The sequence below is a fragment of the Berkeleyomyces rouxiae genome (assembly GCF_048999995.1).
Source record: "Berkeleyomyces rouxiae strain 22BRR77 chromosome Unknown BrBRR77_ptg000001l, whole genome shotgun sequence".
NCBI classification, from domain to species: Eukaryota; Fungi; Ascomycota; class Sordariomycetes; order Microascales; family Ceratocystidaceae; genus Berkeleyomyces; species Berkeleyomyces rouxiae.
The window spans coordinates 250094-270482 of NW_027396491.1; the positions used below are offsets into that span (position 1 = coordinate 250094).

Here is a 20389-nt window from a genome sequence, read left to right on the forward strand (position 1 = left end):
AAGGAAGGGGTGAAGTGGCTGAAGCAGGAGCAGATCCCTCAATCTGACTGCCAGCGGTAGAAGCAATATTTTTGTCGTTTTTTGTATAAGAAAAATCAAACGAAGCGCCAGAATCAGTAGAAGCAGTCGAAACAGAAGAAGAAGAAGAAGAAGAATCAGAAGCTGCCACAGCATTGCCATCGGCGGTAGAAGTAACCGATATCTTGAGCGTATTGGAAGGCCAAGAAATTTCCGGGTTATGGGCGTCGAGCCAGCATTTCCCCAGGATGATGTGGTAGCCCCCAAGCTTCGTGATTTGAAAAACCAAAGTTTCTGAATAATTAGGAAAAGAGAGGGACAAAGGAACTTGGTGGGTCACTTTACCCGCAGCAGTTTCACTACCATCAACAACATGGAGCGACTCGGCTCTGGCCTTGAGAACAGTAGGAATCTGATGCCTTGCTATAAATTCAGAATCCACAAAACAAGTTGTTGATCCCGAATCCACCATAGCGTAGGCCTCAATGGAATTATTCACTGTCACAGGAATAACCAGAGGGGGAGAGTTACCATAATCGATAGCATTATCAAGAGAACAAGTGCTGATTCTCAAGAGACCCTCATCAGCAGCGTCAGGGCTAGCCAGGACCAGAGGGGAATGGGTCGGTAGCCCTTCTAGTTTTTTGACGCATCAGGCGCAGGGGCCGTCGAGGGAGCCCGGGTAGAAGTGGAGGGAGAAGGGACAGTAGCTGCGCGAAGAGCAAGGTTGTTTTTGGGGCAAGCCTTTAGCATGTGGTCCTTTGCGCCACACTTCCAACAAACACCCTTTGCCATTTTGCCGTCAGCAGTCTTACGGAAGGGTAGACCGTTGGCATCGGGACCTGCAGAGGTACCCTTAGCTGGCTTGGTGTTGGGGACAGCTTTTTGGGCGCCAGCATTTCTCGAACGAGAATCTTGCTGAAAGGGGACCACACCAGGAGGCGGTTGGATTTTCCCGTTGTTTCCCCGGGTTCGGTTGTTTTTTTTTTTTTTTTATTCATTACTCGCATGGAACCTGATAGGGTTATGGCGAGGTGCAGTAAATCTACACATAGCAAGGTACAATAAAACAACATCCAAACTCCAGCAAAAATCAACGACAAAGGAAATACGTCGTGGTCGACACCGTAATTTGTCCAAAGACACAAGCACCAATTCCTCCTCACTCCTCAACTTCCTCCACTCTCCTCCCACCACTACTTTCTCTTCTCCCCACACCTTCTACCCAGGCCTTTGTGCAAAAACCCGTCTTGCGAACAAACTTCAGCAGCACCTCGGTTCCGTTATTCGTGTTGAAAAGCGTCGGAAGATCTAGCGACTTAGGACTCAATGCCATGGCCATCTCTTGACGCTCTGCAGAAAATGCGGCGCAGTGCAGCAGCACATGCTCAACGCTCTCGCTTTCATGTTCTTGACAACGGCGGCACCGGTCCGAGTCCGTCTTCTTGATAAGCAGCAGGTAGGGCAACAAGTTGCCTTTACCCACCTTCATCTGGAAGTACGCCGAGGTGAGCCATCTTGGTCCGGAAACCTTGGGCGCCTTAGCACGGAGAACTGGATCACCACCGATGGTACGCAGGTAGTGCGAGCCATGGGAGGGACCAGCGGCGGTGTCTCGCTCAAAAGCCCAGAGAGTCTCCCACTTGTCCATGGTAAACCTCCTAACCCTAGCGAAGACACTGCCCAGTGAGCTGAACTTGCGTTCATCATCACTCTCGAGAGCCTGGCGTGCAACCGCGTCTGCAATCTCGTTCCCCACTATGCCCATGTGCCCGGGACACCACATCACCGTGACTGGCGACGTGAATGTACCGAGGACGCGGCGGGCCTGCCACGCGAAGTGGCCGTGCTTGCGGAGCCGCGCAATGGCAGCTTGGCTGTCGACAAACACATAGCAGGGGCGAGCTTGCTTTGTTTTCTTTTCTGTTTTGGCGAGGAGCGTGAGTGCCTCCACGATGGCGGCGCTCTCGCAGTCTGCAACCTCCACATCTTGCAGTCGATGACTGACTTTCGTTTTGACTTCACCGGTTTTGGTATCGACCACGCACGCTGCAAGTGAGCACCTGGAGCCTTCTTTGGAGCCGTCCGTATACACGGTGACGGCATCGTTCGGAAGTCTTGACAAGAACTGGGCATGCCTGACGGCAGCGTCCTCCTTGGGTCCAGGGTCGACGACGATGGAGATGCGGTCGGTCAGTGGCGGCTGCCAGGGACTATCCCACTCCTGTCGGCGACGTTCTCGTCTCCACATGCCTGCCACCAATGGCTTCAACTCGCGCATGATGCAGCCGAGTCGAGTCTTGACACTCATGTTATGCCCCAGGAGAGGCAGGTCTGAGTCATCGGGGGCAAGCTCGTCCTTGTCGGGTTGGGACGCAACACGGACGGGATGGTTGCGTTGGAGGCGGAGAGTGCGAGCGGCGTAGGCCATGCGTGCTTTGGCGAATCGAATAGAGGGGGGCGGGAGGCCGGCCTCGACTTCGACAGCGCGTGTTGGTGAACCGCGGAATGTACCCAGGATACGGGCGGCAGCTTGGCTTTGCAGTTTCTGGTATACCCTTTGCAGACTGAGCTGGGGTTTTGACGGGTCATACCAGAGAATTGATCCGTAATCGGCGACGGTACCCACACAGGAGATGTAGAGCTGACGGAGTGCCGCGATGGACAGTCCACGCGTGTTCGAAGCGAGCCGAAGCAAGCCGCGGAACGCGATCTCAGCCTTTTGGGTCCGTGCCTGGACGTGCTGTTTAAACGAAAGTCTGTTGTCGAAATGGAAACCTAGCCACTTGACCATCTTTTGGGGACGCACAGTGACATCACCTACTCGGACAGTTTGGGAGGCCCATTTTGCAGCATCGGTGTAGTGGATCAGCTCAGTTTTGCTCTCTTCAAACTCAATGCCGTAGTCGCGAGCCTTGGCCCGCAGCTCCGTCACGAGTTTTTCGAGAAGCGCCGCCGAACGCCTCGGGCTTTTGGACGCCACGGTTACGCTGAAGTCGTCTATATACGACAGCTGAAGTTGTGGTGTGTCGCCGGCCACCCGAGCCACTATATGCCGAGCATACAACAGGAAGAGTAGAGGACTGATGGGGGAACCTTGGGGGATGCCGATGTTAACCGGGGTCATCGGAAACGGCTGACCCTCGATGTGCAGGCCGACAGTACGGTCCTGGAGGAACGAAGCAACCCATTTTCGGAACACCAGGGGAAGACCGAGCTCACGTAAGCTGCGCATCAAGCAGGGCTTTGACACGTGGTCGAAAGCGCCCTTGACGTCAAGGAAGAGAGTGCTTGGAACGAGCTTCATCTCCTTGACCTTCTGCAGGTGGCTGACGTATACGAGAGCGGCGTCCATGGCTGAACGCTGTTTGCGGCCTCCCAGTTGAGTGTCGTCTAGAAGCGAGCTGTCATGGCAATTAGCGAGGTACCCTAAGCGGGTCGCAAAGACTTTCTCGAGCACTTTGCCTAGACAGTTGAGCAGTGAGATGATGCGGTAGGACTTTACGACTGAATAATCAGCCTTTCCGTCTTTCGCGAGCACAATCCCAGTAGCTTGCTTCCAGAGTGTGGGGTGTATTCCGAGGCGAGACAGGGCTTTGTAGACGGAGAGAAAGGGCGCGGGATGGGCCTCAAAGGCGATCTGGATGATCTTGGCGTTCATGCCGTCGGGCCCGGGGGCCTTCTTGGCGTTGGCGGACATGATTGCCTCCTTGATCTCGTGGTCTGTAAGGTCAGGCCAGGGGTATATGCTTCGGTCGGTGTCGTTCGGGGGGGTGTCGTGATGGGGGTCGTGATGGGGGTCGTGTGTATCGGCAACGTCAGGTCGGGGGTCGACACCTGCGCTAGACGTAGCACCCAGTAGCGTCAGGAAAGCCTTTTCCTTCTCCTCGGGGGTATTGGCTAACCCGTCTGGCCCCTGGATGGGGGGGAAGTAACTCGCCGTAGCTGGCTTGGTGTATTTCCAGGCTGTGTAGACCTTTTCGTTGTCAGCGTCAGAAAGAAAGGTAGTCCAGTGAGTAGACTTAGCATCTTCGACAGCATGGGTGTACTTGTTGCGAATCGAATGAAACTCAACCAGCGACAGCCTGCCTCGTCTGTATCTTCTCTCTGCGCGCGATGCGGCCTGACGTTGTGATTGTAGCTCGGGCGTCCACCATGGCTTTGCGCGGGCACTGTGCCTCTTCACTGACATGCACCTCTGACAAGCAGATTGCAGGGCCTCGGAAAGCAGTCGCGCCATTGCGTCACCGTCTGCAGAAATCTCTGCCAGGGACAGCTGAAGCTCAAGGTCGGCCTGGCCAGCCAGCCATTCCTTGCGAAACAGCGACCAGTCGGCCGTCTTGGTGTTGAACGCCGGGTTACGTGTTAGGGTTTTGGGTGTGGTGGTGCTGACGTAATCAAAACTGATGGCCCGGTGATCGGAGCCCGTCTCCTGAAGATACCTCCAGTTCGTAAACAGGCCCGGTCGAGACCGCAGGGAAAATGCGAGGTCGATCACCGAGGTCGTGCTGCTGTTGACGTATGTGCCGCCGTTGCGTTCAACGTAGTCGTCGTCGACAATCAGGGTGGCATTCTGCGACATCAGCCAGTTAGCAAAAGAGTCAGCTCGTGGTTCGTGGGGATGCTCTCGCTGGGAATTCCACCAATGGTGATGGAGATTGAAGTCGCCGAGAAGCAAAGTACTGGTGTCAATATTGCGCGATAAAAGATTGGTGCGCTCAATGGTATAGGGGCGGGGTTGGGTCTCGGGGACAGGCTGCACAGTCAGCTGGCGTTCGTTGTAGACATTGAGAAGCGAAAAAGGCTCCGACGCAAGGATGCGCAGGGTCTGAATATCACTCTCAGTATCGCCAAACTCGAACAGCACAGAAAACGGCAGGCCTTGGCGGACGTAGGTCAAGACCCGCGGGCGCAAAGGCATAGCCTCAAGATTCCTAACATTAAACGGCACAACCAGGGTGAAGCCCGGCTGCGTCAATGTTCTATACCCAGCTTTGAGTTTTATGGTGTAAGGCTCCTGGATGCAGACAATGTCCGCCTTTCCGGTTGCAGCAGCCTCAAGTATTGTCTCATGAACAGCCTTCATTTTGTGCACGTTGTGCTGAAGGATGCGTAGACGTTGTCCGGCCGTAGGGCCCTCTTTCATAGGCGAGGGGGGCCGTCTGTCGTAGATTTGCGGTCAACGTAGGGCACTGCTGGGACAATAGCGCCGCCGACGTTGACGTTTTTGCCAACACACTTGTCGTAGTCAGCCTGGGTCAGGGCCTCGACGACCACCGAGCCAGCCTGCTTACCCTTGGCAGGGACCACAAGCCAGCGCAGCGAGTCGGAGATCTTGACGCCGTTGAAGTCCGCCATGTCCTTGGGCAGCTCCTTGAGACTGTCGAAACCGTCTTCAATCGGCACACCGTGGATGACAAAGCAGAGCTTTGACGACTTGTGTGTTCTGGAGCCGGGAGATGTGGCGCGCGTGAACTCGCAGGCGCCAAAGCAGGACAGCTCCTTGACCACGCGCTGCAGATTGGAGGTCATCAATTTGACGGCCTCACTGTCCACAGCGTGCAGCAAGATGTTGCCCGCCTTGGTGCGCTGGACCGCAGACACTGCAGTCTTGCCAAGAAGGCGGTTCACCGCGTCGCGCACGCGTCGCTGGGGCAGCGCGCTGGCTCTCGACTCGGGTGTGGTGACAATAACGACGGCCGTTTTCTCGCGAGGGGCAGTCGTGGTGGTCGTGGTGGTGGTCGTGTTGGGGGCGGGGGTCGTGGTTTTGTCGGCAGCCTTCTTCTGGGCGCGCTTGGCGACTACGGTCCACGTGTCGGGGGACTCAGTGGGCGCGTCGGCATCAGCCATAGCTGTGTCCGGGGCGGGAGGCGCGGCGGCGTCATCGGTAGTAGTAGTGGCGGTCGAGGTGGTGGTCGAGGTGGTGGTCGAGGTAGTGGTGTCGGGTGTGCTGGACTGGTCGCCAGCGGTGTCGATGACCATAGCATCAGCCTGGTCAGTGGCGGCGGTTGCGGCGGTTGCAGCATTTTTTTTGGCCTTTTTGCCGCGGCGTCTGCGCTTATTGGCCTTAGGCGCAGGGGTGGCGATTTTTTTGCAGGGGGGTTCTAAAACCGGCTCCCCAGTGGTTCTGGTACAGGGCTCACTGCCCAGGACAGAAGGCGCGGCTGGCACCTCAGGTGTCTGCGTCGCAGCCTCGCTGTACGCAGCCACGGCTGCAGCCTCGTGTGCCGGCTTGGGGCGGGCAGCCTTCGAGACTTCCATCTCAACCAGCGTTTTGTGGTCGTGGCGCGACATTACGACGAGCCCGCACTCGTTGCCAAACTGGCGCAGGATGCGCATCAGCTGGGCCTCAGAAGCTGACTCCTTGAGGCGTTCCAGGACGAGGAAGACCTCGTTCATGATGGCGGCGTTCTGCTCGTCGCGCCGGCGCTTGCGCTCCAACATGAGAGCAATCTCTCGGGCGCGCTTCGCCGGAATGGTCTGGTCGTTGTTGTTGTTGTTGGTGTTGTTGGTGTTGTTGGTGTCGTTCTCATCGCGCTGAGCCTGGCTGAACACGAACGGGTTCCCATCCAGTGCCTTAGGCGTCGGCGTTGTCGCGTCCGAGTCGCGCGAGTCGGGTGTCGAGGGAATCTCAACAACCGGCGCATCTTCAACGCCTGCATCGACTTTCATCGATGAGGTGACGGGCGCATGCTGCGACGGTGAACGCAGCAGCTCGTCTTCGTCGGAACGCGGTTCCTGGCTCGCCATCTGGGCGAAACTCAGCCCCAGGCGCGTCGTGCGGCGCGTTTCATCGCGCGCGGTCGGTTTCTTGTCTATTTTGTTCGATGCACTGCTCGAACTAGTCTTAGAATCAATTGAGCTGTTGCTCAGAGTCGTTTTGGTGAGTTTTTCTGTCGATTTGGCCATTTTTGCAAAAGTTTTTCCTTGGTTTCGGTTGTTGATCGTATTGTCCAGCGTGTTGCAGAAATTAGCGAACTGATCAAGCGTTCCCTTAGGGGCAGGATAGGTGTTCCAAGCCAGAGCGTCCTGTATGTGGGGCTTGAGGCCTCGCTGAAATAGTGCAATGGTGAAATCAGCGTCGGCCCAACCGAGTTTCTTCAACAGCGTTGTAAAAGCAGAGTGATAGGCAGTACAAGTACCTGTCTGCTTTAAGTCGAAGATCTGCTGGGTCGCAGTCATGCGCCAGTCAGGGTCATCGAAAGCCTCAGCTAACGATTTCATAAAATCGTCGTACGTTTCAAAGTTCATGTGTCCAGTGGCCGGGTCCATCCGAGGCATGGCCCAATCCAGAGCGCCATCTCTAAGGTAGGAGAAGGCAGTCATCAGCTTGCGCTGCTCCGTGCGGTGGTGCTTGGGTGCAGCAGCAAATTTGACCGCAAGTTGCCTCTGGAACGCCTGGAAGCCTTGCTGATTGCCATCATAGGGCACGACATCAAGATGCTTGTCGGCCTCTTTCAACGGATCGGCATCCTCTTCCCGTTTGACTCGGGGAAGGGACTCAAGGGAGTTGAAGCGGGCTTCAGCGCCAGCCTGGAACGCAGCCCAGTAAACCTGAGCCGCATCAGGAACAGAGCCAACGGGGATGGGCGGGGCACCATCGTCGGTGCGCAGACCAGACATGTAAGCCGCCACAATAGCCATTTTGATCTCAGCACTGAACTCCCTAGGAAGGGCACCGAGATGCCAGTTCTCAGGAGTTCGGTCAGGAATCGACAGGAGGAACGTATTGAGATGCTCGATCATTTCGCGAGTGAGGGCCATTGCGAGTTGAAACGTAATAGAGAGGGAAAAATAAATGAGGAGAGAAAAAAGTGCCAAAGAGAGCCAAAGTTGTAATAGCGTCGGGTCTTCAAATGAAGCTTAACAAAATATTACGGATAGGGCCCGAAGAAAGGATTAGGGTTCCGGGTACAGCCAACGACTCGGGACAATGATAGGTTCCTGAGGTGGACAGTCGGGCCTGTGGAGGAAGACGTCAGTTAGACAGAGTGCTAAGACGTATGGTCGGTTGAGATGAAGAGGCAACACACAACTTAGATGGCTATTCTGAGAATAGAGCGGCACAAAGAGGAAGGAGGAGGAACAATCACACACTTCAAAGAAGAAGAAAGGTTGAACTGCAAAGAAAGCAAGAACAGAATGGTATAAAGAAGAAGAAGAAGGTAAGCAAGTGCATGTGATTGTTAAGCTTGGAGAACAAGAGTAAACCTGATCAACTCAGGGCAGGAGACGACGATATTTATGTTGTCGGCGCTCCTGACAAAACTCTGTCTTCCCAAGCTAGAAACAATCAACATCTAACTACGAACAAAAGATAAGTCTCGTGTAAACAAGACGTAACAGGTTCGTAACAATCGAACCAGATAACAACCCCCACCTAAGCACGCAATGGCAATTGCAACAAGAAAACTCTGCAGCAGCAGAACAACGTCTATCAGAGCACCCGTGCTCAGCACATCCCACGACAACCTCATATCCGTTGATCAACTCACGATCTACACAGACCAACCTGTGCCATAAGCGCATCTTCATAGGTCGCCGACCTTCGGCGTTGTGGAAAAGAAGAGTGGGGTAGGTCTCATGCATAACCCTTAGCATGAGCAGTGTCAGGATAGCTATTCATGACATTGCGACACTTGCGGTAAAAGCAAGATTTGGCGCGACCAGAAGCGTGGCCTCCTGAAGCCCCTGCCCGTCCCGGACCGTGCCTGGCAAGAACTCGCCATGGATTTCATCGTCGGTCTCCCTGAGTCCGAAGGCTGCACTACTATCTTAGGTATTACAGACCGGCTGTCAAAGAGTAAAATCTTGATACCGCTGAAATCGTATACTGCCTCTGACGTAGCCAGAGCCTTCATCACACACGTCTTTGCCCACCATGGTCTACCCCGCGCCATCACGTCCGACCGAGGTCCCCAGTTCACCGGTTTATTCTGGACAGAAGTCTGTCGCCAGCTCTCCATCACCCGCCGCCTCTCCACTGCGTTCCATCCCGAGACCGACGGCGCCCAAGAGCGCTCCAACCAGGAGATCGAGACCTACCTCCGTGCCTTCACTGTTTTCCTGCAAGACGACTGGGCTGCACTTCTCCCCCAAGCCCAGGTCGCCCTGAACAATCGCACCGCTACTGCCACTGGCCTTTCCCCTTTTTTCTTCACCCATGGTTACAACATTGACCCCCTTGACATGACTACCGACCACGAACCAGGCTCCACCGTTTCCCCCGCCACTGCCGGCCACAACTGGCTCGCCAAGCACCGCGACGCAACCGCGTTCGCCCAGGCCTCCATGGCATTCGCCCTCGAAACACAGGAACGACATGCCAACCGGGGACGCCAGGCAGCGGAAGCTTTCAAAGTCGGCGACCGAGTCTACCTGCGTCTGCGCAACGTGCGCACCATCCGCCCCTCGAAGACACTCGACTGGCTTGCCTTGCCGTACCGAGTTATCCAAATCGTTGGCACACACGCCGTAAAACTCGACACGCCCACCGGTATTCACCCTGTCTTCCATGTCAGCCTTGTCCGCCGTGCCCGTGATGACCCTCTGCCCTCCCAAGTCCTGTTACACCATGAACCACCGGCGATCGCACCCGAAGAAGCCTCTGAAGACCTAGTCGCCGGTGAACACTTGGTGGATGAGATCCTGCAACACAAGACCGCCAACAACCGTCACCAAGTACTCGTCCAGTGGACTGGATGGGCAGAGCCAACGTGGGAACCCTTGTCACACGTCCGAGACACAGCAGCCCTTGAGAAATACGAGCAGACCCACGAGTGCCCCTGGAAGTTGCCAGTAGTCCCCCGGAGGAGAGGGAGGAGGAGGCGATTGTAACGATCTATGGATCGAGGTAGGCTCAGGCTCCGCCCTCACCGCCGTTTACACCGCCGTCCACACCGCCTTGCACACCGCCTTGCACACCGCCGTTACTCACCGCCTGCCAAACCCGTGTGCACACCGCCGTTGTCAAGGGTACGCGTCATACCTCTACCGCGCGTATATAGATAGTGTTGTTTCCGCCCGTTTTCTTGTACATTATGTTAGGGTCTGGGAGACCCGGGTCAAGGCTTTGCCTGATTGTCCGAGTTGAAGCCGGTGTGGCTTGAGCAACGGTGGTTCGAGTGTCGGTGGTCCGAGTCCGCAAAGGCCCGACTACTGACGGTCCGAATACAAGTGGCCCAACCGGCCTTGATCCGAACGCCCGATGACTCACCACGTTTGGGTCAATCAGGTAGGCCTCAGTTATTCTACCCAGGCTGTATAAAGAGCTGCTGCTCTCTCCTAGCTTCAGTTCTTTCTTCTTCCCTCCATCGCAATATATCTGTTTCTGCCCTTCTACGTCCTTTTACGACTTGGCCCCTTACATCATATTGCGATCTTCTTTTTCGCTACAGCCCTACAGTTCTGCAGTTCTACAGTTCTTTACAGCCACAGGTACAGATACAGCTTTTACAGATTGCATTGCCCCTACAGTTCTCAACAGTCTTATCGTTTATTTTCCCCAAACCCGTTATCAATCTTCATCACATATTATTTTTTACTGTTACACAAACTCTCAACATGAGTGGCCGCACCACCGACGACATGCGGGCCGCTTACGCAAGCTCCCCTGTCCCCAGTGTCGACAGCACTGAGGACAAATATGCTCAACGGTTCGCCAAGCTGGAGAGCAAGTTTGCCAAGATGCTGGCTATGCTGGAGAACCAGAGCGAAGCCGCCCAGCAGGCAGCCGCCCAAACCCAAGCCTCCCAAGCAGCGCTTGCTACCGCCACCGCTGCTGCTGCCGCCGCCGCCTCAGCGGCTGGTAACGAGAATGGTCGCGCAAAACTGCGCTACAAGATTCCCTCGCTGAGTTCCACCGAGCCCGAGGAATTTGACGCCTGGTTCGACCAGGTCCTGGAAATATGGCACTGCGAGCGTGGCCATGTGGCCGACCGAGACTTCATCGTCTCGATCTATGCCCAGGCCGAGGGTTTGGCCCGCAGCCGCATGCGGTCAATCAAGACCCGACTAACAGACGACGGCCCCGTTTCCTGCGACCGGTTCCTTCAAGAGCTGCAGGGAGCGTTTGAGGACAAAGTTGCCGTAGATAAGGCACAAGACCAGCTCTCGCGGTTAAAGCAGAGAGGCAGAAGGATCGAGGTCCATCTGCAGGAGTTTGAGGACCTGCTGACCCGCGCCAAAGCTCTGGACGCGGCGGACTCACAGAAGATTAGGTGGCTGAAGGACAGCCTCGACACGCCCATTCGGGAATACGTGGCGAACTCGTTCCCTCCCCGGGTCTTCTCGGAGTACTTAGACCGGGTCGTGTTAGCTGCCGAGGAACTGCGGCAGCGTAAGCTCGATGCCGAGTCGACTTCTGGCCGCCGCTCCGGTTATTACCCGTCCGCCCCCGCTGCCCACCGCCATCCCGACGCCATGGACTGGGAACGAACCCGTCGCGTTGCCCCCCAGCCTACCCGTACGCCTGCTGCCCGCCGCACTGCCCGCTGGGCGAGTGAAGAGGAACGAGAGAGACGTCGTCGCGCTGGCCTCTGCATCCGCTGTGGCGCCTCAGGTCACTTTGTACGGGAATGCCCCTACGATGTGCCTCCCAACCGGAACGCGCCTCCTGCCCGTGTCCGCGGTGTACACGTGCCCACGCCGCCGCAGCTAGACGATGACCTGGATGCCGATTTCGGTGTCGTTCAGTTGCCCACTGCTCAGTCGGAAAACTGAGACCCTCCGGTGACAGTCGCCCCCGGAGGGGTAAGAACAAGAAGGGAACGTCCCCTTTGCTTGTGAGAGGCTCCTTATCTGTTGACGTTGTAATCAACGGCTCTCACAACTCAGTAGCTTTAGTGTCATGAATAGCCATTCTTGCCATTGCCATTGCATAGGGTTATGCCTGGCACCTTACCCCGCTTCCGTTGTGTCACGCTAATGTTCCAAGGACGTATGATGATACGGTTATACCACTTGGTGGTCTGTGTAACCTTGAGGTGTCACTCCGGTTTATCTACTCGGGTGTGGCCGGCTTGCACACTATAGATCATCGCTATTAGGTAACTCGGTACTCTGCAGTTGATGCAGCTTATTCTGAGTTGACTGCTATTCTCGTTCCTTTTGTGTCAACAGCGTTTGAGCGTGGGGCCCACACCTGTTAGGCCGATATCGCTGTAACGCGACATATCGTTGCCTGGGTGTCTTGAGGGATTTTCAGTTCTGCTGCTGCCGTGTTGGTTTATCTCGTGAACTAACATCCGGTTTGATAGTAGCGTCTGGTAACGTTGAGTTACGTATGTCCCCACTTTCGGTTATCTGTGATTTGGTTCTAGCTTGGGAAGATCTCTGTTGTCAGAATCTGCAACGCCTTAAATAGCGTTGCCTTCTGCCCTGTGTGATCAGGTTAACTCTTGCTCCCCAAGCTTAACAATCACATACACCCCTTTTGCCATTCTTCTTTGTATACTAGTTTATAGTATCACTTCTTCGATAGTACCTTCTTCTTTAGTACTATATCTTTAATTATCACTTGTTTCTTGATAGCCTTCATTGCATCAGTACCTTCTGTCGTCTTCGTTACCTCAGTGTTCCTGTGATTGTTTATTCCCTTCCGTGTGTTATAAGATCAATTAGTTGAGTGTGCCTCTTTACCTCAAACCGACCATACGACCTAGAGAGTTCTATCCTCTCCTCCCGGCCGTATATCCGCGCAGGCCTGACTGTCCACCTCTGGAACCTATCATTGTCCTGAGTCGTTGGCTTTCTAGAACCCTAATGGTTTCCTTGGGCCCTATCCGTAATATTTTGTTAAGCTTCATTTAAAGACTCACACATTCTTCCAACTCTTTGTTATTCTTTAGCACACCTTATTCTTCTTTTCGTTCCGGCTCTCGACTACGGCCGATATCCCGTCTTCCTATGATCATACTAGCGCTGCTGTTGTTACACAACCTTCTTCGTCCGCTAGTCATAACTCGGCTCTTTCTGGTTCTTAGTTGATTCCATTTCTCAATCTACTTCTCTTCTTCTGTGGACAGTCAGTTGATGGCACTGTCTCTGTCCCAGCTCCTTTAATTTCGTTGAAGCACTTTGTTCCTCTAGGCTAATGTCGTCTCAAGCTTTGCGTTCCACTGCAAGCAATGAGAACCGGCGGGCTCACCGCACTACCGCTGAGCAGGTTCTCGATCCTGTTGATCAGGATGACCTACGGCTAGAACAAGTGCACAAGCGATATCCCGAATGCAGTTCGGACAGTTATTATGATTTGCGTCCGGTGTTCTTGCGGGATGGTGTACCTTCAACCACCTCTTGTCAAGACGCAGGTCATGCTGTTAATCTTGTCTCGACTGCCGAACATATCAATACTCTTCCGTCTGATGATGCACATCTAAATTTGCAACTTGTCAAGCAAAACCTGGATGGCATGCTCACACGTGGCTTCATTGCCCCTACTTCTTCAGTGTTGGCTTCTCCGATTCTTTGTCCTCGGGAACCAGGCAGTGTACGATCTTCTGTTGATTTACGGGCGGTCAACTACCTTATTTTATAAGCTGTTCATTTGGTCCCGCATCAACCAGTCGTTACAACTTGCCACATCTGAACGGGGGTTTCCAGAAAGCCATGTCTACCAGCTATGCACCTTTTGGCTTGCAGCAATGATGTTGCCAACTCCCAGATTACTTTGAGTTACAACATGGTACCTGAGTGTATAAAGTGTTGTTGTTGAGTTTACTCACACACCTGCCATTGTGCCAAAGCATGTTATTGAGTTCTTGTGGGATTTCTTGGACAGTTTATGTCTGTTTTTAGACCTCTGTGTCTGTATTTCTTGGCCTTTGTCTTGCCTAATTGTTTTGACTCCTGTTGGGTCTATTTATATGATATCAGCAGCTAGTGTCTGTTCTTTGCTGAGCTCGTTGGTTCTACGAACAGCTCGTGTCTGTTCTTTGGGTTGACACCTCTTAATGCCTCTTCCTTGTGACACCGTGTGTCCATCGGCGACTGCTTTTTTTGTGTCTCTTCTTTGACCACTATGGTGCTTGCGTTTGACCCCTGCTGGGTTATAATTGCCGACAGCTCGTGTCTGTCCGGGTATTGATAGTTTATATCTACTCGCTTTGCTGACAGCCCGTGTCTGTCTGGGTATTGACAGTTGCTGTCTACTCGCTTTGTTAACAGCTCGCTTCTGTCCCACTTCTTGACAGTTATGTCTAGTCTTCGTGCCACAGTTGTGTCTAATGCGTTAGGCCACTGTTCGGACTATTTTCTTTCGGCTGTTGTTGTGTCTACTTACGACCACTATACGTCTACTTCTTGTGACATGTTCTGTGTCCTCTACTTTGGACAGCTCTCTTGCCTGTTACTTTCTTCGACTCTGTTACGTCTACTTGCGACTACTCTATGTCTCCTTTCTGCGACCTCTTTGTGTCTTCACTTGGGCCTACTCTCTGCCTCTCTCTTTTGGACAATATCTTGTTGTTTTTCTTCTCGTTAAAAGAAACACGATGTCCCTCTTCGAAGTCCTGCCTATGGTGGTGCAGGCCAGTCTTGTATCTTGTGCTGAAATACTGCCAAGTTTGACAAGCTGACTTTACCAATTTCTTGTTTTCCCCTTTCACCAATACTCTTTACGGATCCTGCACGTCTTTGTTTCCATGCTGTCTGTTGTCATATACCAATTACCCGATCGATGATGAGTCCCCATTACACATGTTAGTCTATTCTCCCACAACCGGAATCGTGTTCGTTTACATCCATCGAACCATGTCCCAGGGGGTTCTTAGCTATTGTGGAGGCGATTATGTCGCGGCGATTGATGATTGTGCCAACTGAGTAGCCACTCTGGTGTACACTTGTTACCAGAACTTGGTAGTTCTCAGGGGACCTTCTGCATCTTGCAGGCAACAGATTTATGGGCTATGGAACTGAGCGATTGTTGTTTGTTATAACCTACAGGCCTGGCTCTTACTTCTATGACCAATGCCATAACTAGGGAGGACAACAAGGTTGAAAAACCTTTGCCTTTGCGGGTACTGAGCTGCGTTCTCAACTTATTCCCACTTAAGATCCTTGGTGCTGCCCCTCGGTTGATGAGGTTGCCTTTCGTTATTCCCATTCTTTTTTACCTTCCTCTTGTCTGTGGACACGAGGCCCTTACGAAGTTGTCGTTGCACTTCAAGGCCTTGTTTTATGTTGATCAGATGTACAAGCTTTCATGCTAGGGATTCCGTTGATCCCCTATACGTCACGATGTTGTTGGTGCATCGAGATCTACAATTCTTGCCTGCGGAGTCATGCTGTGTCTAGACCCGTATGGTTGGCTTATTCCTTCTGTTCCGATTCTGCAAAGCCCGGTGGACTTCCGTGTCCCTAGATGCCCGGCTTCCTTTTGCGAATTCTCCGACTTGATTCTAGTCTAGGATGTGGCGATCTTAGTACTGCTGTGGAAATCAGTCATTTAAAAGGAGCATACTGTCATGAATAGCCATTCTTGCCATTGCCATTGCATAGGGTTATGCCTGGCACCTTACCCCGCTTCCGTTGTGTCACGCTAATGTTCCAAGGACGTATGATGATACGGTTATACCACTTGGTGGTCTGTGTAACCTTGAGGTGTCACTCCGGTTTATCTACTCGGGTGTGGCCGGCTTGCACACTATAGATCATCGCTATTAGGTAACTCGGTACTCTGCAGTTGATGCAGCTTATTCTGAGTTGACTGCTATTCTCGTTCCTTTTGTGTCAACAGCGTTTGAGCGTGGGGCCCACACCTGTTAGGCCGATATCGCTGTAACGCGACATATCGTTGCCTGGGTGTCTTGAGGGATTTTCAGTTCTGCTGCTGCCGTGTTGGTTTATCTCGTGAACTAACATCCGGTTTGATAGTAGCGTCTGGTAACGTTGAGTTACGTATGTCCCCACTTTCGGTTATCTGTGATTTGGTTCTAGCTTGGGAAGATCTCTGTTGTCAGAATCTGCAACGCCTTAAATAGCGTTGCCTTCTGCCCTGTGTGATCAGGTTAACTCTTGCTCCCCAAGCTTAACAATCACATACACCCCTTTTGCCATTCTTCTTTGTATACTAGTTTATAGTATCACTTCTTCGATAGTACCTTCTTCTTTAGTACTATATCTTTAATTATCACTTGTTTCTTGATAGCCTTCATTGCATCAGTACCTTCTGTCGTCTTCGTTACCTCAGTGTTCCTGTGATTGTTTATTCCCTTCCGTGTGTTATAAGATCAATTAGTTGAGTGTGCCTCTTTACCTCAAACCGACCATACGACCTAGAGAGTTCTATCCTCTCCTCCCGGCCGTATATCCGCGCAGGCCTGACTGTCCACCTCTGGAACCTATCATTGTCCTGAGTCGTTGGCTTTCTAGAACCCTAATGGTTTCCTTGGGCCCTATCCGTAATATTTAGTCGATACCGGAAATACAGTCTGCTTGATCATATCCCAGGCCCTCGTGAAACGATTGAAACTACCTTGTTCTGCGCTGCAAACTTCCCTTTCCCTAAAACCTTTTAATGACCAACCTTCTTCTGTGGCCACTCAGGCTGCCCGCTTCGAGCTGGATCTCGGCGGCCTCCGGGAAGAAGTCCTTGCCCTTGTCGTACCCGACATTTATGATGACGAACTTCTTATTGGATACCCGTGGCTGAGCCACCACAACGCCCTAATAGACTGCAACCGGCACCGTTTGGTGCTCCCCCACTTCTCCGTCCCTCGCTCTGTTTCGACCATTCGGAACTTGGACACCCCTACGGAATTGAAAGCTGCACGTGTCAGCAAGATCTTGCACCAGGACTTGAAGGTCTTTGCTGCGAGCATACAGGATATCAACAAAGCATTGGAAAAGTTGGCCCGAGAGAACGAGCCTGTTACAGATGACTGGAAGGAAAAGGTTCCCAGTTGGATAGACCCACAGAATGTTGTTGCTTTTGACCCAGAAGCACTCTACACGCGCCGCCTCCCGCCGCTGCGTCCCGGGATGAACCACGAGATTCATCTAACTGTCCCTGACTCGGAAGCTCCCTGGGGACCACTGTACAGCCTTTCCCACGATGAGTTGATAGTACTGCGCCAAACGTTACTGAACCTACTGAACAAGAAGTTCATTCGAATGAGTAGTTCCACTGCTGCTGCCCCCATCCTGTTCGTCAAGAAACCTGGCGGTGGACTTAGATTCTGCGTGGACTACCGTCTGTTGAACAAGCTGATGAAGAAGGATAGATACCCGTTACCCAACTTCAAGGAAACACTACGCCAAATCAGCCGTTCAAAGTGGTTCACTAAGCTTGACGTCGTTGCAGCGTTCCATAATATCCGTATCGAGCCAGGCCACGAATGGAAGACCGCTTTCCGTACGCGCCTGGGCTCCTTTGAATGGAACGTGATGCCGTTTGGTTTGTCCAATGCTCCTGCCCAATTCCAACGCTTCCTGAATTCCGTATTGCAAGAGTACCTCGACCTGTTTTGTTCTGCTTACGTTGATGACATCCTAGTGTACACCGATGGCTCCCTCGACGAGCACAAGGAACAAGTTAACCACGTCCTAGCCAAGCTCGTGAAGGCCGGACTGACGGTTGACATCGACAAGTGCGAGTTCGGTGTACAAGAAGTCAAGTACCTGGGCTACATCATCAAGCCTGGAAAAGCAACAATGGATCCTGCCAAGGTGCAAGCAGTGAAAGACTGGCCCGTACCCAGTTCCAAGAAAGAGCTCCGTGGCTTCCTAGGATTTGCCAATTTTTACCGCCCGTTCATCAAGAACTTTGCCGAAGTAGCCGTCCCTCTCACTTCACTGACTGGTCACCTAGTTCCCTTCGTCTGGTCTCCAGAATGCCAAGCTGCCTTCTCGTCACTCAAAGATCTCTTCTGTGCTTCGCCCGTCTTGCGCCTCTTCGACCACTCTCTGCCAACAACTGTCGAAGCTGACTCTTCAGGCTACAGCACTGGAGCTGTCCTATTGCAGCAGCATCCAGATGGCCTGTTTCCATGTGCCTACATCAGCCAGAAGCTGTCTCCTGCCGAGTCCAACTATGAGATCCATGACAAAGAAATGTTGGCAATCGTCCGAGCCCTGAAAGAGTGGAGAGGAGAGTTACGTGGCGCCCAGGGACCCATCCGAGTGTTAACAGACCACAAGAACTTGTTGCATTTTACCTCTGCGCAACAGTTAACAGAGAGGCAAGCTCGTTGGGCTAACCTGCTAAGCGAGTTTGACCTAACACTGAAACACCGTCCCGGGAAACTGTCCCCACTGCCCGATGCTCTCTCCCGTCTTCACATGCCTTCAGGTCCCGATGATCCCCGCCTACAAGCTCGCAACCAACAGCTCCTCCAGTGTTTGCCCGACGGTGTCCTGAAAGTCAGATCTGCTCGCGTTACACTGCCATCCCCGTTCCGTAAGGAAGCCCTCAGTACACTGTGGGAACAAGCATTGTCAGCCGACTCTGACTATGCGACAGCATGCGCAGTGGTTGCCTCTCAGGCGCCCAAATGGCCAGACAGCTTGAAGACTAATTGGCGAGTGTCACTGTCCGAATGCTCATTGGACTCCGAAGGTCGACTGCGATACAGATCAAGATTGTGGGTACCCCAGTGGGAACCTCTGAGGACGGCCTTACTACAAGAGATTCACGATTCCGTGATACTAGTCCACCCCGGCCAAAGAATCATGTGTCAGGAAGTTTCCAAGACTTACTTCTGGCCGCACTACACAGCGGATGTCAAACGGTTCTGCCGCAACTGCGAAATCTGCGGTAGCACGAACGTCATGCGCCAGCTCAAGCAAGGTCTCCTGAAGCCCCTTCCGGTACCTGACCGCATCTGGCGTGACATTGGCATAGATCTGATTGGCCCTCTCCCGCCGTGCAAGAAGGAAGGAAAAGTCTACAAGCACGTCATGACTGTGGTGGACCATCTGTCCAAGGGTGTCATCCTTATAGCCTGCCGCAGCCTGGATATCGAGTATCTTGCCAGCCGTTTCTTGGAAGTCTACTACCCTCGCCATGGTCTTCCTAACAGCATTGCTTCTGACCGCCAATTTGCCAACATGTTCTGGAAACGACTCTGTACCACCCTCAAGATCGATCGTCGTCTGTCCACCGCTTACCACCCACAGACCAACGGGGCCACTGAGAGGACAAATGCTGAGGTGAAGACAAAGATGGCCAAACTCCTACACGACCGCTCAGACTGGCTAGACTGCCTGCCAATTGTGGAGTTTGCCCTGAACGCAGCCCCAGCGGCTTCAACAGAGACGTCCCCGTTCACGTTGTCCCACGGCTATAGTCCTGACTTGGTTGAGCTGCAGCCCGACGCCATTGCCCCCCTAGCAGCCCCCGTTGCAGCCAACACGAGTCCCATAGCTCAAGCAACAAGAATCCTGAAGAGCTTGGCAGACCACACGGATTGGGCCAAAGCCTCTCTCAGCGCCGCCAAGTCTGCTATGGAGGAACAGTTGAACAGACACAGACAACCACATCGACGTTTCCAGCCCGGCGACTGGGTTTGGTTGGCAAAAAGCTCCCATACTGTGCAGCAAGAAGGCCCAGGCAAGCGACTCCGGCCAAGATACCAGAAGCTCCAGGTCTTAGAGGCTGTAGGCTCCCACAGCTACCGTCTTGACCTGAAGGGTGCCAGAGGACACGACGTGTTTCATGCCGACAGATTGAAATACCACCCGAACGACCCTTGGCCCTCACAAGACCCGCACGTATCGAGCCCCGGACCAGTCGAGATCGATGGCTTTGAGGAATACGAAGTCGAGAAGATCCTGGAACACCGGCCAGCCACGAGAGACGAACCAGCCCAGTACTTGGTGAAATGGGTTGGTTGGCGAGATCCCACTTGGGAACCTACAGAGGCGCTGGAAGAAACGGCTGCTTTAGAAGAATTCTTGCGAGCGCAGGAGACTGCCGACGTTGAGGTGTGAGTACCGTGGCGAGAGGACTGCTTGAGTCCGAAGTTTGATTGAAGGAGCTGCGAGTTCCACGGTTGTTGCACAGGGTCTATTTCCCTTTCCTTTGACATTTTTTTTTTTTTTTTTTTTCTCCACTGTCTGTTCCACTCCTTGTTCGTTCTGTTGTCGTTTACGGATGATTAGTTGCTTGTTGTTTGCTATTCCCTTTTGTTGTTTTCAGTTGGTGTCCACCTTCCTGTTGTTTTCTTTTCTTGTGTTACACGGCCATGGGAGGATGGGAAGAAAGAGAAGGAGGCTGATGTTAGGGTCTGGGAGACCCGGGTCAAGGCTTTGCCTGATTGCCCGAGTTGAAGCCGGTGTGGCTTGAGCAACGGTGGTTCGAGTGTCGGTGGTCCGAGTCCGCAAAGGCCCGACTACTGACGGTCCGAATACAAGTGGCCCAACCGGCCTTGAT

At 53.2% G+C, this 20389-nt stretch overlaps 5 protein-coding genes across 5 annotated transcripts; 3 read left to right on the top strand and 2 right to left on the bottom strand.

Moving 5' to 3' along the window:
- Nucleotides 1-654: 654 nt before the first annotated feature.
- BROUX77_000081 (uncharacterized protein) lies at nt 655-5104 on the bottom strand (the record flags this gene model as incomplete). Its single annotated transcript, XM_073753262.1, has 2 exons — nt 655-860; nt 1237-5104. 2 exons carry the CDS (start codon nt 5102-5104, stop codon nt 655-657), a joined length of 4074 nt encoding a protein of 1357 aa, XP_073608318.1.
- Nucleotides 5105-5160: 56 nt separating this feature from the next.
- BROUX77_000082 (uncharacterized protein) lies at nt 5161-7782 on the bottom strand (the record flags this gene model as incomplete). The annotated part of the gene is made up of 1 exon (XM_073753373.1): nt 5161-7782. The coding sequence occupies one exon, from the start codon at nt 7780-7782 to the stop codon at nt 5161-5163; it is 2622 nt and encodes an 873-aa protein (XP_073608319.1).
- Nucleotides 7783-8745: 963 nt separating this feature from the next.
- Nucleotides 8746-9855, top strand: BROUX77_000083 (uncharacterized protein; the record flags this gene model as incomplete). The annotated part of the gene is made up of 1 exon (XM_073753477.1): nt 8746-9855. The coding sequence occupies one exon, from the start codon at nt 8746-8748 to the stop codon at nt 9853-9855; it is 1110 nt and encodes a 369-aa protein (XP_073608320.1).
- Nucleotides 9856-10581: 726 nt separating this feature from the next.
- BROUX77_000084 (uncharacterized protein) lies at nt 10582-11739 on the top strand (the record flags this gene model as incomplete). Its single annotated transcript, XM_073753488.1, has 1 exon — nt 10582-11739. The coding sequence occupies one exon, from the start codon at nt 10582-10584 to the stop codon at nt 11737-11739; it is 1158 nt and encodes a 385-aa protein (XP_073608321.1).
- A 4657-nt stretch (nt 11740-16396) lies between these two features.
- Nucleotides 16397-19947, top strand: BROUX77_000085 (uncharacterized protein; the record flags this gene model as incomplete). The annotated part of the gene is made up of 2 exons (XM_073753499.1): nt 16397-16399; nt 16468-19947. The coding sequence occupies 2 exons, from the start codon at nt 16397-16399 to the stop codon at nt 19945-19947; spliced, it is 3483 nt and encodes a 1160-aa protein (XP_073608322.1).
- Between the last annotated feature and the right edge of the window lie 442 nt (nt 19948-20389).